The sequence below is a fragment of the Polyodon spathula genome, chromosome 50 (genome assembly GCF_017654505.1).
Source record: "Polyodon spathula isolate WHYD16114869_AA chromosome 50, ASM1765450v1, whole genome shotgun sequence".
In the NCBI taxonomy this organism is placed as follows: Eukaryota; Metazoa; Chordata; class Actinopteri; order Acipenseriformes; family Polyodontidae; genus Polyodon; species Polyodon spathula.
In genome coordinates, this window is record NC_054583.1 from 2,489,327 (window position 1) to 2,501,925 (window position 12,599).

General features: G+C 36.3%; 1 protein-coding gene across 8 annotated transcripts in view; it reads right to left on the reverse strand.

The window, feature by feature from the left end:
* Window positions 1–731: 731 nt before the first annotated feature.
* Window positions 732–12,599, reverse strand: part of LOC121306850 (E3 ubiquitin-protein ligase TRIM39-like) — a 12,549-nt gene continuing 681 nt past the window's right edge. Inside the window, exons 3-21 of one of the 8 annotated variants that reach the window (XM_041238806.1) lie at window positions 12,244–12,330; window positions 11,854–11,889; window positions 11,584–11,610; window positions 11,079–11,105; window positions 10,918–10,953; window positions 10,536–10,562; window positions 10,376–10,411; window positions 10,139–10,165; window positions 9,342–9,377; window positions 9,072–9,098; window positions 8,561–8,587; window positions 8,423–8,458; window positions 8,028–8,054; window positions 7,868–7,903; window positions 7,629–7,655; window positions 7,019–7,045; window positions 6,895–6,921; window positions 6,464–6,599; window positions 732–1,110 (exon numbers count right to left, since the gene is read on the reverse strand). In XM_041238806.1, the coding sequence (XP_041094740.1) occupies window positions 747–1,110; window positions 6,464–6,599; window positions 6,895–6,921; window positions 7,019–7,045; window positions 7,629–7,655; window positions 7,868–7,903; window positions 8,028–8,054; window positions 8,423–8,458; window positions 8,561–8,587; window positions 9,072–9,098; window positions 9,342–9,377; window positions 10,139–10,165; window positions 10,376–10,411; window positions 10,536–10,562; window positions 10,918–10,953; window positions 11,079–11,105; window positions 11,584–11,610; window positions 11,854–11,889; window positions 12,244–12,330 (1,073 nt within the window). In that variant the 3' untranslated portion in view covers window positions 732–746. Of the gene's footprint in view, window positions 1,230–1,545; window positions 1,573–1,669; window positions 1,697–2,233; window positions 2,261–5,633; window positions 6,600–6,894; window positions 6,922–7,018; window positions 7,046–7,628; window positions 7,656–7,867; window positions 7,904–8,027; window positions 8,055–8,422; window positions 8,459–8,560; window positions 8,588–9,071; window positions 9,099–9,341; window positions 9,378–10,138; window positions 10,166–10,375; window positions 10,412–10,535; window positions 10,563–10,917; window positions 10,954–11,078; window positions 11,106–11,583; window positions 11,611–11,853; window positions 11,890–12,243; window positions 12,331–12,599 lie in introns of those variants that run through there. The other 7 variants (XM_041238813.1, XM_041238812.1, XM_041238805.1 and 4 more) reach the window with 7 other exon arrangements.

Genomic DNA, 12,599 nt, shown 5'->3' on the forward strand with positions numbered 1-12,599 from the left:
ACTGAAAAGATACCCACCAACTAAACCCACAAAATAGTCTCACAGCAAATTTATTAGCAAATCGTTTTTTTTTTAAATTATATTTGTATTTTACTAATAACAGCGATATAACTTCCACAATACAGTTCTTCATTTGTATCAATAATCAATAAAACAAAAAATAATTAAAAAAAACAAAATGCATGCACACATTCCTTAAATCCTGACAATGAATGAAAGAAGCTTCCCAACCATATTCATTATCATAATCTAATTGCTGTACTTAACAGGGTCTCACACTGATGCAGTTAGAGAACTTTACACAGACTCACACATTCGTACACAGGGCAATGCTGGCAGGACCGCACTGTATAACACTGATATAAAACCCTGGACAGAACTACAGCAGCTACCCAACACAGTGGCGTCTATAGAAAGCTGTAATCTAGTGCGCTGGCATTGCCTGCTGTGTGCTGGGCAGAGCCTGGCTGTGCTGTGCTGTACACAGGGCAATGCTGGCAGGACCGCACTGTATAACACTGATATAAAACCCTGGACAGAACTACAGCAGCTACCCAACACAGTGGCGTCTATAGAAAGCTGTAATCTAGTGCGCTGGCATTGCCTGCTGTGTGCTGGGCAGAGCCTGGCTGTGCTGTGCTGTACACAGGGCAATGCTGGCAGGACCGCACTGTATAACACTGATATAAAACCCTGGACAGAACTACAGCAGCTACCCAACACAGTGGGGTCTATATTAAGTTGGCTCACGTGTGCTGGACTCCTTGGATTATCAAGGGCCCTTTATCATATGACCCTGGGCTGAAAATGGGGTAGACCTGCCCAGGGAATGAGCCTTCAAAAGTATGGATGTGAAATCTGGTCTCTGCATTGTAAAACGACAGCCTCCCTCCCTCATGATCCAGATACACTCCCCACACCTTACAGATCTTCTCCAGTTGTACGATCTGATCCCCTGATTGGCTCACAGCTGTACAGGTCTTCCCTTTAACCAGCCTCACAAGCCAGTACCCCTCCTCTGGTTTCTCAGGTATGCTCTTCTCATGAGGGTGTGTGGAGACCCCCAGGACCCAGTAGCCCTTCTCCCCCACCTCCACCTCCCAGTAGCACCTCCCTGCCCACCACACTGGGCCACTCCTCTGATCTCTCCCCTGTGAATCTCACTAGTGAGCCGTCTTCAGAGACTGTGAGGCTGGGGCTGGCTGTGTCGGGGTCTGGAGTCACTTTCACTGGGGTAAAGGAATGAGAAGAGTGTGTTATTGAGAAGCACAGGAAAAGCAGGGAACTTGGTTATTGATGCTTTCTCTCTCTCACGATGGTGAACAGCAACACTTTCATTCTTTGATCATAGCAACTGTACTTAGACAGATTTTAAGGCTATTGTAACTGGAAACAAACATTTAATGCCATTTTTTCTATATATTAAATTAGAAATTGCAAGCAATGCTACATTTTTAAAACACATACTTAAAAATAAAACCAAGCTCCCTAATTGTGTTCAATGAGATTTCTGAAAAAAATATGATTTATTAAATTCAAACTTACCACGAGGTTCAGTTATTGATTTCCATTCTGAAATAAATGAATAGAAGAATGAATCAAGTGTAAGAGAATGAATCTGTGGATTCTGATTACTGTAAGTGTATTAATGCTGATTAAAATGTTATACCTCTGTCAAGGACATAGCCAACTGTGTCTGTTTGAGAGAAGAGAATATATTTAAGGGTGAGAGGAAATTGCCACTATAAATTATAATTTGATCCCTGTTAAATTTGATCCCTGTTAAATAATTCACACATCTGAACTAATCAATTAAACCTGACACCAACAGCAACGGCTTTCTTCAATACACCCAATGAACCAGTTTTGAATGATGATTTATTGCTCAAAATTACAAAATAATAAAATAGAGAGATCTTATTACAGTATCTCAAATGAGGTCAACCGTGCAAAGAACACAATTCTAAAAACCACTTCTGTTTCATAGTAGTGAGTGAGTACTCGAGAGATATCTTCATTTTTGTAATTAATAAGAACGGATTAGTTTGTTTGTAGGGAGTCTCTGTTTAAAACAGATTGAAGACATTGAATTTCAGAAGCTTAAAACTGCACTTAGAGATGCCTTCTCTTCTGCAGTGAGACACACCCTACACGTGTTGAATTCAGTCAATTCATTTATATGAGATAGAAAGACAGAAAGCCACGATACAAACAACAGAACATATGTTCTTACTGGTTTTCTGTCGAAGTTCTTTCAAATCTAGGAATGAAAAACACAGAAACCATTTCATTAAATGGAGAAGCATCCCCCCCATTTCAGTTTTAAATGTAGTGAAATCACAACAGAGATCTGAACTATTTAATAGTTCTCCCTTCAATTCATTTTCAATGTTACTTTATTAAAATAGCAGATTTCTGATAAAGTACATTTGAAATTGTTCAGACTGTCTTTATATAGATTATAATTATCTTACCTGCTTGAGCTGTCCGTTTCTCTATTTCTAAAGTCTCTAAAAGATAAAAAAGAAACAAAAAATTAGTTTATATTTCTGCTCATGAACTCATGTGATTCAATACAATAGTTTGATTAATTTAATAAAAATAATAGATAAATCTATAAATCTTGCCATTTTACTTCTGAAGATCCTGCTTTTCTGAAAGACACAAACAAAGACAGCTTGGTTAGTTTTACCAGTCTGGAACAGTTGAGATTCATCATGAAGGCTGATAGGACTAGATTTCATTGTATCAGTTACATTATTAATATACTTAGAAGACCACACATGGTTGCAATGCTCAGACACGTTGTCCAATGGTTGATTTTCTCTTCATTTCATTAGCGGTACAGCATTCAATAATTTTGAGTTTTAAATGTAGTTCAATCACAACAGAGACGTGTGTTTGTAAGTCTTTAATATTGTCCAAACAAACTGCAGAGCATTTGGAATTAGAACTACTAGGGTTTCTGATAAAGGGAGATTGGAATTGAAACTTTCTCTCTGTAGATTATTTACACACTTACCTTTTCCCAGTCTCTCATTCTCTCTTTTTAAACGGTCTAAAATAGAAAACAGTCAACAGTTCAGTTTGTATTCTGGTTCATGAACTCATGCGATTCAATACAATAATTGGATCTCTTTGAAGGAACTATAATTGTATCTAATGCTACCTTTTTTGGCTTACATGTAAAATAGAACAGAGCAACACCAATTCTAGCAATTCCTATGGTGCAGCCAGTATAGAGCTTGGAATGACAGCCCATTGCATAGAGATTTCACAGTTTTCTGCAAATGGAAATAAACACAGGAAATAATTTGTCGGTCAACCAGACACATTCCCTTCTATTAGTGCAGTGAGAGAGTAGTCTATTACCATAAGAGACTACAGCTCCCATCATCCCTCGCTGATAGTGCGGATGCTGAGGTATGGGGGGAGCTGTAGTTTAGAGACAGGGAAAAGGGGTTGACTGGACACTTCTATTAGCTTATAGTCATCCTTATTATAAGCACATAGCTTGATCTCTAGCTTAGCGCTATATAGAATTAACTCAGCTTCACAGAGTCCAGTGAAAGCTGCTGAATAATGTTCCCTTGTTAACATATTGAATTCCACCCCCTCTATATAGAATTAACTCACTCAGCTTAATAGAGTCCAGTGAAAACTGCTGAATAATGTTCCCTTGTTAACATATTGAATTCCACCCCCTCTATATAGAATGAACTCCCTCAGCTTCATAGAGTCCAGTGAAAGCTGCTGAATAATGTTCCCTTGTTAACATATTGAATTGCACCCCCTCTATATAGAATGAACTCACTCAGCTTCATAGAGTCCAGTGAAAGCTGCTGAATAATGTTCCCTTGTTAACATATTGAATTGCACCCCCTCTATATAGAATGAACTCACTCAGCTTCATAGAGTCCAATGAAAACTGCTGAATAATGTTCCCTTGTTAACATATTGAATTGCACCCCCTCTCTATAGAATGAACTCCCTCAGCTTCATAGAGTCCAGTGAAAGCTGCTGAATAATGTTCCCTTGTTAACATATTAAATTGCACCCCCTCTATATAGAATGAACTCACTCAGCTTCATAGAGTCCAGTGAAAGCTGCTGAATAATGTTCCCTTGTTATCATATTGAATTGCACCCGCTCTATATAGAATGAACTCATTCAGCTTCATAGAGTCCAATGAAAACTGCTGAATAATGTTCCCTTGTTAACATATTGAATTCCCCCCCCCCCCCCATATAGAATGAACTCCCTCAGCTTCATAGAGTCCAGTGAAAGCTGCTGAATAATGTTCCCTTGTTAACATATTGAATTGCACCCCCTCTATATAGAATGAACTCCCTCAGCTTCATAGAGTCCAGTGAAAGCTGCTGAATAATGTTCCCTTGTTAACATATTGAATTGCACCCCCTCTATATAGAATGAACTCCCTCAGCTTCATAGAGTCCAGTGAAAGCTGCTGAATAATGTTCCCTTGTTAACATATTGAATTCCACACCGCCGCTTTGGAGTTTTCCCAGGTACTTAACGGAAAAACTCACTGGAAAAATGTTAGTTTCAGCCATAGCTGTATATAGTAAGTATAGTAAAGTACATGAGCATTTTCAGAATAATAACACTGTGAGTGTTTGATGTTACAGCCGGCTCTTATGCTACACGGCTAATCTAGGGTCACCCAGCAGTCACTTGAGAGAATTCGTGTATTCGTGGTGGATTTAAAGCTACATCCTCCAGGTTTCCTAACGTCAGTGACTGACAACCTTGAGAATGCATAGTCAAGGATGATTAAAGCGTTAATGACCCCTGCACATTGCGTGTTATTTTCTCAGCGTTCTCAGATAACTGAATAAATAAAGTTTTAGTTTGGATTTCCATTTAAATCCCAATGCTTCTCTTAATATAATATAATAATAATAATAATAATAATAATAATAATAATAATAATATAATAATAATAATAATAGCTTTATATATTATACAGCAACACAAAACACGATTCAGACAGCCCCCTCCTGAGTTTCAATAGCCATAGTATAGCATAGCATATATATCTGAGCAATCGAAGATATTTTTAACTTTTTTATTTATGTTTTTAACATGCAACAGTCGCTTGTGTAAGACTAAACCGTAAAGATGTTGATACCAATAGCAGTTTCATCAGTTGGAGATTTGCAGCTTGTTCCGGTCACTTTGAGATTTAAATATAAAACACAAGAACACACACACCTGGTTGAGTTTGCCTTTGCCTGTGTTGTTTTTGTATTCCAGTTTTATTTCAACAGTCAGGACTCCCGTTTGTTTCCACCTGGTATTGTTTTATCTGCACACGAATATCCTTAAAGAGCTCCAGAGGTTCGGACCGGCAGATTTAGTTATTATTCAAAGGCACGTTTCCATCACTGTTTCTGCAATGACATCAGACACGTGTGCCCGTCACACTGGATAACACACGTGTTTGATGCCGTGTGACTTTGCGAGCGCACGCAGTGGTTCTCAATTCGAGAACTGTCGTGTTTTGTTCGGGTTCAGTGTTTTTAATAATTGCATCTGTAAGGGTGCTTTGGCAATTGAGATAAACTGTCATTGAAGTCTGCAGTGAATGAATGAAGCCCCTGTAGTCAGGGTTGCAGTGGCATGTCTTTATTTAGGGTGCTGCCCTATTTAAAACACACAGAACATTAGAAACAGAAACAAGAAATAAATCACAGCTTGCTATAGTTATAGGCTGTATCACAGAGCAATATATAATACAGGATAGTGTTTTAACAGATAGAAACCAATAGCACTCTTAAACCAGCAAATCTAATATGAATATACAAGCAGCATATCTGATTGAGGAAATAGGAGTCTAATTATCAGAAATAAAATCCTGGTGTCAATGTGTTGTTAAAATATTTAGGACCTCAACTAGAATCCACAGTAACTGGCACCATTTTGTGTGTTCTTAAACACTTCAGCACTGATTACTTTTTTCTTAAACATGTTGTAGGTGATAACTGTGTGTGTAATATATATATATATATATATATATATATATATATATATATATATATATATATATATATAGTAGCAGGCTTCTTGTCAGGACTACACATTGTTCACTGTTACATTGATTATCAAGGGCCCTTTATCATATGACCCTGGGCTGAAAATGGGGTAGACCTGCCCAGGGAATGAGCCTTCGAAAGTATAGATGTGGAATCTGGTCCCTGCATTGTAAAACGACAGCCTCCCTCCCTCGTGATCCAGATACACTCCCCACACCTTACAGATCTTCTCCAGTTGTACGATCTGATCCCCTGACTGGCTCACAGCTGTACAGGTCTTCCCTTTAACCAGCCTCACAAGCCAGTACCCCTCCTCTGGTTTTGCAGGTATGCTCTTCTCATGAGGGTGTGTGGAGACCCCCAGGACCCAGTAGCCCTTCTCCCCCACCTCCACCTCCCAGTAGCACCTCCCTGAGGTGAACCCCTCCCTGCCCACCACACTGGGCCACTCCTCTGATCTCTTCCCTGTGAATCTCACTAGTGAGCCGTCTTCAGAGACTGTGAGGCTGGGGCTGGCTGTGTCGGGGTCTGGAGTCACTTTCACTGGGGTAAAGGAATGAGAAGAGTGTGTTATTGAGAAGCACAGGAAAAGCAGGGAACTTGGTTATTGATGCTTTCTCTCTCTCATGATGGTGAACAACAACACTTTCATTCTTTGATCATAGCAACTGTACTTAGACAGATTTTAAGGCTATTGTAACTGGAAACAAACATTTAATACCATTTTTTCTATATATTAAATTATTTTTAAAACACATACTTAAAAATAAAACCAAGCTCCCTAGTTGTGTTCAATGAGATTTCTGAAAAAAATATGATTTATTAAATTCAAACTTACCACGATGTTCAGTTATTAATTTCCATTCTGAAATAAATGAATAGAAGAATGAATCAAGTGTAAGAGAATGAATCTGTGGATTCTGATTACTGTAAGTGTATTAATGCTGATTAAAATGTTATACCTCTGTCAAAGACATAGCCAACTGTGTCTGTTTGAGAGAAGAGAATATATTTAAGGGTGAGAGGAAATTGCCACTATAAATTATAATTAGTGTTGAAACACGTCCTTAATGGGACTCTTCTAATCTGCACACATCTCGGTACAGAGGGTTTGATCCCTGTTAAATAATTCACACATCTGAACTAATCAATTAAACCTGACACCAACAGCAACGGCTTTCTTCAATACACCCAATGAACCAGTTTTGAATGATGATTTATTGCTCAAAATTACAAAATAATAAAATAGAGAGATCTTATTACAGTATCTCAAATGAGGTCAACCGTGCAAAGAACACAATTCTAAAAACCACCTCTGTTTCATAGTAGTGAGTGAGTACTCGAGAGATAGCTTCATTTTTGTAATTAATAAGAATGGATTAGTTTGTTTGTTGGGAGTCTCTGTTTAAAACAGATTGAAGACATTGAATTTCAGAAGCTTAAAACTGCACTTAGAGATGCCTTCTCTTCTGCAGTGAGACACACCCTACACGTGTTGAATTCAGTCAATTCATTTATATGAGATAGAAAGACAGAAAGCCACGATACAAACAACAGAACACATGTTCTTACTGGTTTTCTGTCGAAGTTCTTTTAAATCTAGGAAGGAAAAACACAGAAATCATTTCATTACAGGTACAGCATTCCCTCAGTTCAGTTTTAAATGTAGTGAAATCACAACAGAGATCTGAACTATTTAATAATTCTCCCTTCAATTCATTTTCAATGTTACTTTATTAAAATAGCAGATTTCTGATAAAGTGCATTTGAAATTGTCCAGACTGTCTTTATATAGATTACAATAATCTTACCTGCTTGAGCTGTCTGTTTCTCTATTTCTAAAGTATCTAAAAGATAAAAAAAAAAAAAAAAAAAAAAAGTTTATATTTCTGCTCATGAACTCATGTGATTCAATACAATAGTGTGATTACTTTAATAAAAATAATAATGAGATGAATGTATAAATCTTGCCATTTTTCTTCTGAAGATCCTGCTTTTCTGAAAGACACAAACAAAGACAGCTTGGTTAGTTTTGCTAGTTTGGAACAGTTGAGATTCATCATGAAGGCTGATAGGACTAGATTTCATTGCATCAGTTACATTATTAATATACTTAGAAGACCACACATGGTTGCAATGCTCAGACACGTTGTCCAATGGTTGATTTTCTCTTCATTTCATTAGCGGTACAGCATTCAATAATTTTGAGTTTTAAATGTATTTGAATCACAACAGAGACGTGTGTTTGTAAGTCTTTAATATTCTCAGAACAAACTGCAGAGCATTTGGAATTAGAACTACTAGGGTTTCTGATAAAGGGAGATTGGAATTGAAACTTTCTCTCTGCAGATTATTTACACACTTACCTTTTCCCAGTCTCTCATTCTCACTTCCTAGCCTCTCTAAAACAGAAAACAGTGACAAGTTTAGTTTGTGTTCTGGTTCATAAATACAATAGTTTAAGTAATTTAATAAAAATAATGAAATGAATGTATTAATCTTGCCATTTTCCTTCTGAAGAGCCTTCTTTTCTAAAAGACACAAACAAAGACAGCTTGGTTAGTTTTACTAGTTTGGAACAGTTGAGATTCATCATGAAGGCTGATAGGACTAGATTTCATTGCATTAGTTATTTTATTGCAAGATGAAAAATGGTCCTAATGCTCAGACACGTTGCCCAGTGGTTGATTTTCTCTTCATTTCAATAGAGGTACAGCATTCCCTCAGTTCAGTTTTAAATGTAATTATTCACACTGAGATCTGAACGATTTAATAATTCTCCCTTCAATTCATTTTCAATGTTACTTTATTAAAATAACACATTTCTGATCAATTCCATTTGAAAGTGTTCAGACTGCCTTTATATAGATTATTATGATTTTACCTGCTTGCGTCCGTATTTTCAAAGAAAAAAAAATTAAAATTGAATTTTTATTTTGGCTCATTAACTCGTGTGATTCAATACAATAGTTTAATTTAATAAAATGAATAATGAGATGAATGTATTAATCTTGCCATTTTCCTCCTGAAGATCCTCCTTTTCTGAAAGACACAAACAAAGACAGCTTGGTTAGTTTTGCTAGTTTGGAACAGTTGAGATTCATCATGAAGGCTGATAGGACTAGATTTCATTGCATTAGTTACATTATTAATACATTTAGAAGACCATAAATGCTTTCAATGCTCAAACACGTTGCCCAGTGCATTCTTTTATCATTATTTCATTACCTCTGAAGCATTCCATCATTTTGAAACTTTCTTTCTGCAATTGATTTATACACTTACCTTTCCTCACTCTCTGATTCTTGCTTTTTGAACTCCCTAAAACAGAAAACAATTGAAAGTTTAGTTTGTATTCCAGTGTTCCCTCATGTGTTGCTTCTCATCAGTTGTTCCTTCTTCTTGTTCTGCGAATGCTCGTCGCTCTTTTACTTCTTCTGCTTACTGTGTCAGAAAAAGCTCCCGGCTTCAATCATTTTAATGTATTGGTATTAAGCAAGTAGAAATGGATAGCATTGTTACCGCTGACTGTGTTCCCAGCATGGGTAACGCTGCCTTCCTGAGATTACTGAACTTCAATGAAAATGTGTCTTATGAACGGTGTTTGTTATAATGATCTTTTCATCCAGCCTCTTCCAATTGCTTACCCAGGATCTTTGTTTGCACAATTAAAGAAATGATTTCCAGTTCACACGTTAAACTTCTGGACCCACAATTAGGTAAGATTTGTTTCCTGTCAGGTCTGTCTACAAAATAATTACCACTCCCCCCCCCCCCCCCCCCCGTATAAACAGGGTAGCAATTTCTGATGGGGCGATAAACTGGCATCTATAGCTATCAGATTTTGTTACCAGTAACAAATTCTGATGGGGAGGTATATTGTGATGGTACACTGCTTTCATTAACTCATGTAATTCAAGACACAGAGAGAACCAGCGATACTATTATTCATAATGAGAAAATAATACAAACAGGAATCCAATGGTTGATAATATTATACTTGTAGGTACCACTGTCTCATCAATGTGAAGAACTGAGGAAAGAAAGACAAGATTATTAAAACATAAAATTAATATCCTTACCCTGTTCCTGTTGAAGTTCTTCATTAGCTAGGAATGAAACACAGAAATCATTTCATTAGAGGTACAGCATTCCTCCATTTCAGTTTTAAATGTAGTGAAATCACAACAGAGATCTGAACTATTTAATAATTCTCCCTTCAATTCATTTTCAATGTTACTTTATTAAAATAGCAGATTTCTGATAAAGTGCATTTGAAATTGTCCAGACTGTCTTTATATAGATTACAATGATCTTACCTGCTTGAGCTGTCTGTTTCTCTATTTCTAAAGTCTCTAAAAGATAAAAAAAAAAAAAAAAAAAAAAAGTTTATATTTCTGCTCATGAACTCATGTGATTCAATACAATAGTTTGATTAATTTAATAAAAATAATAATGAGATGAATGTATAAATCTTGCCATTTTTCTTCTGAAGATCCTGCTTTTCTGAAAGACACAAACAAAGACAGCTTGGTTAGTTTTGCTAGTTTGGAACAGTTGAGATTCATCATGAAGGCTGATAGGACTAGATTTCATTGCATTAGTTATTTTATTGCAAGATGAAAAATGGTCCTAATGCTTAAACACGTTGCCCAGTGGTTGATTTTCTCTTCATTTCATTAGAGGTACAGCATTCTCTCATTTCAGTTTTAAATGTAATGAAATCACAACAGAGATCTGAAATATTTAATAATTCTCCCTTCAATTCATTTTCAATGTTACTTTATTAAAATAGCAGATTTCTGATAAAGTGCATTTGAAATTGTCCAGACTGTCTTTATATAGATTACAATGATCTTACCTGCTTGAGCTGTCTGTTTCTCTATTTCTAAAGTCTCTAAAAGATAAAAAAAAAAAAAAAAAAAAAAAAGTTTATATTTCTGCTCATGAACTCATGTGATTCAATACAATAGTTTGATTAATTTAATAAAAATAATAATGAGATGAATGTATAAATCTTGCCATTTTTCTTCTGAAGATCCTGCTTTTCTGAAAGACACAAACAAAGACAGCTTGGTTAGTTTTGCTAGTTTGGAACAGTTGAGATTCATCATGAAGGCTGATAGGACTAGATTTCATTGCATTAGTTATTTTATTGCAAGATGAAAAATGGTCCTAATGCTCAGACACGTTGCCCAGTGGTTGATTTTCTCTTCATTTCATTAGAGGTACAGCATTCCCTCATTTCAGTTTTAAATGTAATGAAATCACAACAGAGATCTGAAATATTTAATAATTCTCCCTTCAATTCATTTACTTTATTAAAATAGCACATTTCTGATCAATTCCATTTGAAAGTGTTCAGACTGCCTTTATATAGATTATGATGATTTTACCTGCTTGCGTCCGCATTTTCAAAGAAAAAAAAATTAAAATTGAATTTTTATTTTGGCTCATTAACTCATGTGATTCAATACAATAGTTTCATTTAATAAAAAGAATAATGAGATGAATGTATTAATCTTGCCATTTTGGTCCAGAAGAGTCTCATTTTCTAAAAGACACAAACAAAGACAGCTTGGTTAGTTTTGCTAGTTTGGAACAGTTGAGATTCATCATGAAGGCTGATAGGACTAGATTTCATTGCATTAGTTACATTATTAATACATTTAGAAGACCATAAATGCTTTCAATGCTCAAACACGTTGCCCAGTGCATTCTTTTATCATTATTTCATTACCTCTGAAGCATTCCATCATTTTTAAACTTTCTTTCTGCAATTGATTTATACACTTACCTTTCCTCACTCTCTGATTCTTGCTTTTTGAACTCCCTAAAACAGAAAACAATTGAAAGTTTAGTTTGTATTCCAGTGTTCCCTCATGTGTTGCTTCTCATCAGTTGTTCCTTCTTCTTGTTCTGCGAATGCTCGTCGCTCTTTTACTTCTTCTGCTTACTGTGTACCCCCCCCCCCCCCCATATAAACAGGGGTAGCAATTTCTGATGGGGCGATAAACTGGCATCTATAGCTATCAGATTTTGCTACCGGTAGCAGTAGTTTTAAACAGTTGAGATTCATCATGAAAGGTGATATGACTAAATTTCATTGCACTAGTTACATTATGAATATACTTAAAAGCACTGTTAACACATCACTGCTCACTGGGGAGGACACTTAGAATATTACCTTTACAGCAAGAATAGAAGAGGATTACTATCACCAGAGTCACGAAAGCAGGTAAGGCAGCGAATACACCCGCTTCAGGAGAGACTTCTGTAACCACATGAGAGGAGAAATCAGTATACATGTCAGAGGGAGCAATGTGTGCTGGGTGAGAGAATTAAGGGCTGCAGGTTAATACAGAACCACACTGCGCCTCTATGATACTATATATATAGATAGATAGAGAGAGAGAGAGAGAGAGAGAGAGAGAGAGAGAGAGAGAGAGATAGATGATGTCTTATGTTAAGCAATATCAAAGGAACGTTAACGCTGTTGCCAAAACATACATTTTCAACCTGTGCATTTCCTTTCGTTTTACA